The 3,292-nt window shown below is 45.2% G+C and overlaps 1 protein-coding gene across 1 annotated transcript; it reads right to left on the reverse strand.

Annotated features, from left to right (window-relative positions):
* Nucleotides 1-1,042: 1,042 nt before the first annotated feature.
* Nucleotides 1,043-2,854, reverse strand: LOC120075808 (nucleolar protein 58-like). Its single transcript, XM_039029486.1, has 3 exons — nt 2,648-2,854; nt 2,245-2,589; nt 1,043-1,342 (listed from the first exon to the last, which is right to left on the reverse strand). Exons 1-3 carry the CDS (start codon nt 2,852-2,854, stop codon nt 1,043-1,045), a joined length of 852 nt encoding a protein of 283 aa, XP_038885414.1.
* Between the last annotated feature and the right edge of the window lie 438 nt (nt 2,855-3,292).

Here is a 3,292-nt window from a genome sequence, read left to right on the forward strand (position 1 = left end):
GTGATCTCATATTGCTCTCATTAAAGGCGATTAAGCAAAACATGCAATAAGAAGAACAGTGACTCAATGGAGGTGAACGAAAAATATTAAGAACATGAAAAATGATAAACGAAAATCCTAGAAACCATTAATTTTTCCTAAGTGTTTGATACATGATGTGTGAATAAAGGATAAGAAAAATAATGGAAACACTTAGAAGAAAATTCCAAAAAGAAGGTTTGAGCAGGACTTTGAAAGATAAAAGGTAAAGTACCGCTAAATTAAGAGTTAACTAAGTGTTAGTCAGAATTTCTTAAGTACAGGAAATGTTTCTAAGCATAATCATATAATACATCATAGCAACGTAATGAAGATCGTAAAAATACAAGAGTAAAAATATAGCAAAGATTAACAAAGGAAGTAAAAATACTACGCTGCATATTGATGAGTGCTTCCCTTGAAGTTGCAGCACTGCGTTGAATCTCATCAATGCGCTCCATTGCTACCTCAAATCGATGGTTGAAGAAGTGATGCTTCTAAGAGACAAGTTCTTGCTGTTGGGTGAAGAGATTTCTCATTTCAACTAGCTCAGCAGCCAAGGAGGTGGAGGATGGTTGTGCCTACGATGTCTTGCCAGCACCGTTTTGGGGTTGGGCAGATATGCCTTCACCCAAAGCGTGTGGGTCATCAACTTGCAGCGGTGGGGTAGTGGGATGTGGTGATAAAGTTGTTGGTGAAGGTGGGGCTGCTGGTTGAATAGGAGAGTTGGGGATAAGAAGAAGATTTGTAATCGGTTCACGACGAGGGGAGGAGGTTTGCGGCGGGCTTGGAGGGCTTGGAGATCTGATGACTTCTGGCATGGGCTCCTCATCAATGCCTACACCCGCACTTAGGCATAAACTTGAGATGATCCACGGGAAGAAGTACTACCCCCCTATATACCCTACTAGTGCTCTGATCTACCCTGCGATCAACCCACGTCAATAGAAATGTCGTGCACAATACAATATGCGGCTGTCACTTGATCCTTTGATACATTTCTCTCATGCATTGCTGGGATCAGCTACTTCTTGACCAAATAAACCCAGAGCCTTCCCTCCGGCAGCAAAGACTTAGACTCCAGAGTGCGGATTCCTTTAGGGGAGACTGCCCATCTTATGCCTGGTTGCGCTAGTACCTTCAGCGCGTCTCTCATCAGTTCTTCTATAGGATCATCAATGATCTTGCTCCCTGGTGCATCAGGGTTGTCCCTCATCTGATAAAGTTCATTGATGTCCTTTGCGCTGAAGTGTACTGTTTCTCCCTTAAAAGTCACCGCATCCCTATTTCCGTGCAGATGCCCACGATAGAAGCCCCACACTACCTGAGACACGATGATAGTGGGAACTGACAGAAAGTGTCCCACCCATGCTCCACGATGACACTCGTGATGAGATCAGGTAGTGGGGTCAGCACAGGGTAGAAGCCCATCTCAATCAGCATGTCATCATTCTCCTTTCTCTTAGATGATCGCTTCTTGGCCGATGCAGGCTCTGTCTCTTATACACATCTAGATGTGTATAAGAGACAGCGTTAGAAGCCCATCTCAATCAGCATGTCATCATTCTCCTTTCTTTTAGGTGATCGCTTCTTGGCCGATGCAGGCTTGCTGCTTTCTGCTATGTCTTTGCCTCTTGCTTGCGCAAGGCAGGCTGCTTGCCTTAGTCTCTTTTTCAGCTCCTTGCGCTGTTCCTCTTTCTCGCATTCAACGAGTTCTTTGCCCTTACTTTTATACAAGCGCTTCTTGTTAGCTTCGCGCTTCCTCCTCTTTTCTTCTAAAAGTAGTCTTTCTTCTTCTTCATTCTTCCTTTTTTCTTCTTTTTCTACCTTTCTCTCTTCTCTCTCGAACTCTTCTTCAAACTGTTCAGAGGCCCGCAATAGGCACTGATCCTCTTCGCATTTTCGGATCCCTTCAAGTCGGGCAAGCTCGTTATTTCCTCTCATTTCTTCAATTTCTAATCTTCTTCTTCTATTCCCTTCTACGATGATGAGCTTGCCCCGCTCCATCTTTTCTTGCTTCTCTTCTTCTTCTTTTCTTCTTCTTTCCTCATCTTCTAGTGCTAACATTAATTCGGTCGATGCTAGACCCTTGCGGCGTATTATCCTTGCGACGCTACATTAGAAGGGTTCCCTCTATTTTTTCTCCTTCGTCCGTCGCAACTAATTGTGTTGCTTCAGGTTGCGGTGGCTCCATCAATTGCGTCGTTTCCCCCTATTCTCCCTTACGGAGGTCAACTCTCCATCCTTCTCGGGGCTTGCAGCCCTCTGCTTTGCTTTTTCTTCTTCTCTTAGGTGCCTCTTCTTTTTTCGCTGCAACCTTCTATCTTCTTTCTCCTTTCTCCTCTTCTTCTTGGCCCCTTCATCTTCGTTATCATACTTTTTCTCTTTGTTCTTTCTGAACTTTTGATGATGCGACGACTCCGCCTTTCCAACATTCTTTTCCTTTCTCTTCTTCTTCTTCTTCTCGTCTTCCTTCTCGACCTCTGCTGCCTTCTTCAATCTAGCTTCGGCTTCCTTCTCTGCCTTAGTTGCCTTCAACTTCCTTCTTGGCCTCTTCTGGCAGCACACCCTCTGCAATCTCCTCCATCGCAAGGTCAGGGGTTATTAACTCTATCTCCGCTTCTTCGACCTCTTCAACTACGATCTCATTTTCTTCTCTTTTAATGATCGCAATTTCCTCTTCTTCCATTTGTGGAGGCTCATCAAAAATTTCTGTGATGATGGTGGCCTCCGGAGTCTCCAGGACCAAAACATCATTCCCTTTATCTTTTTCTTCAGCCACTACATCTTCCATCATCACTACTCCATCCTTTATTGCTTTCTCCGCTACAACCATCGTCTCCTCCTCCTTGCTCCAAGGTGTTTAGGATGTTGCCAAACACCTCCATATCGTCTTGCCTCTTCCGTTCACTTTTAGTGGAGACGGACGGTGCTGGCATTGGAAAGCTTTCAGTGCTTCCTCCTCTTTTAAACGCAGAAGGCCTAACGGCTAAGGGGTTTCTCTGGGTTCTTCTGGTGGGTCTGGGGAAAGAACGGGGTTGGGCGACAAGCCTACGACTGGCAGGCAGGAATGCTGCCTCTCGCATGGCTGCTTGGTCAGGGATGGAAGGTGAAGCAGGTTGGTTTGGTGTTTGGTCGACCATTGAAACGGGTTGGAAGGTCTGGTAGACTTCGAGCTTTTGGGAGAAGAAAGGGTTTTGAAAGCAAAATGTTAGGGTTTTGATTTTCTGGTAAAGAGTTTCCAAAGACGAGGAAGGGGGTATTTATAGGTTGG

The sequence above is a fragment of the Benincasa hispida genome, chromosome 1 (assembly GCF_009727055.1).
Source record: "Benincasa hispida cultivar B227 chromosome 1, ASM972705v1, whole genome shotgun sequence".
Lineage (NCBI taxonomy): Eukaryota > Viridiplantae > Streptophyta > Magnoliopsida > Cucurbitales > Cucurbitaceae > Benincasa > Benincasa hispida.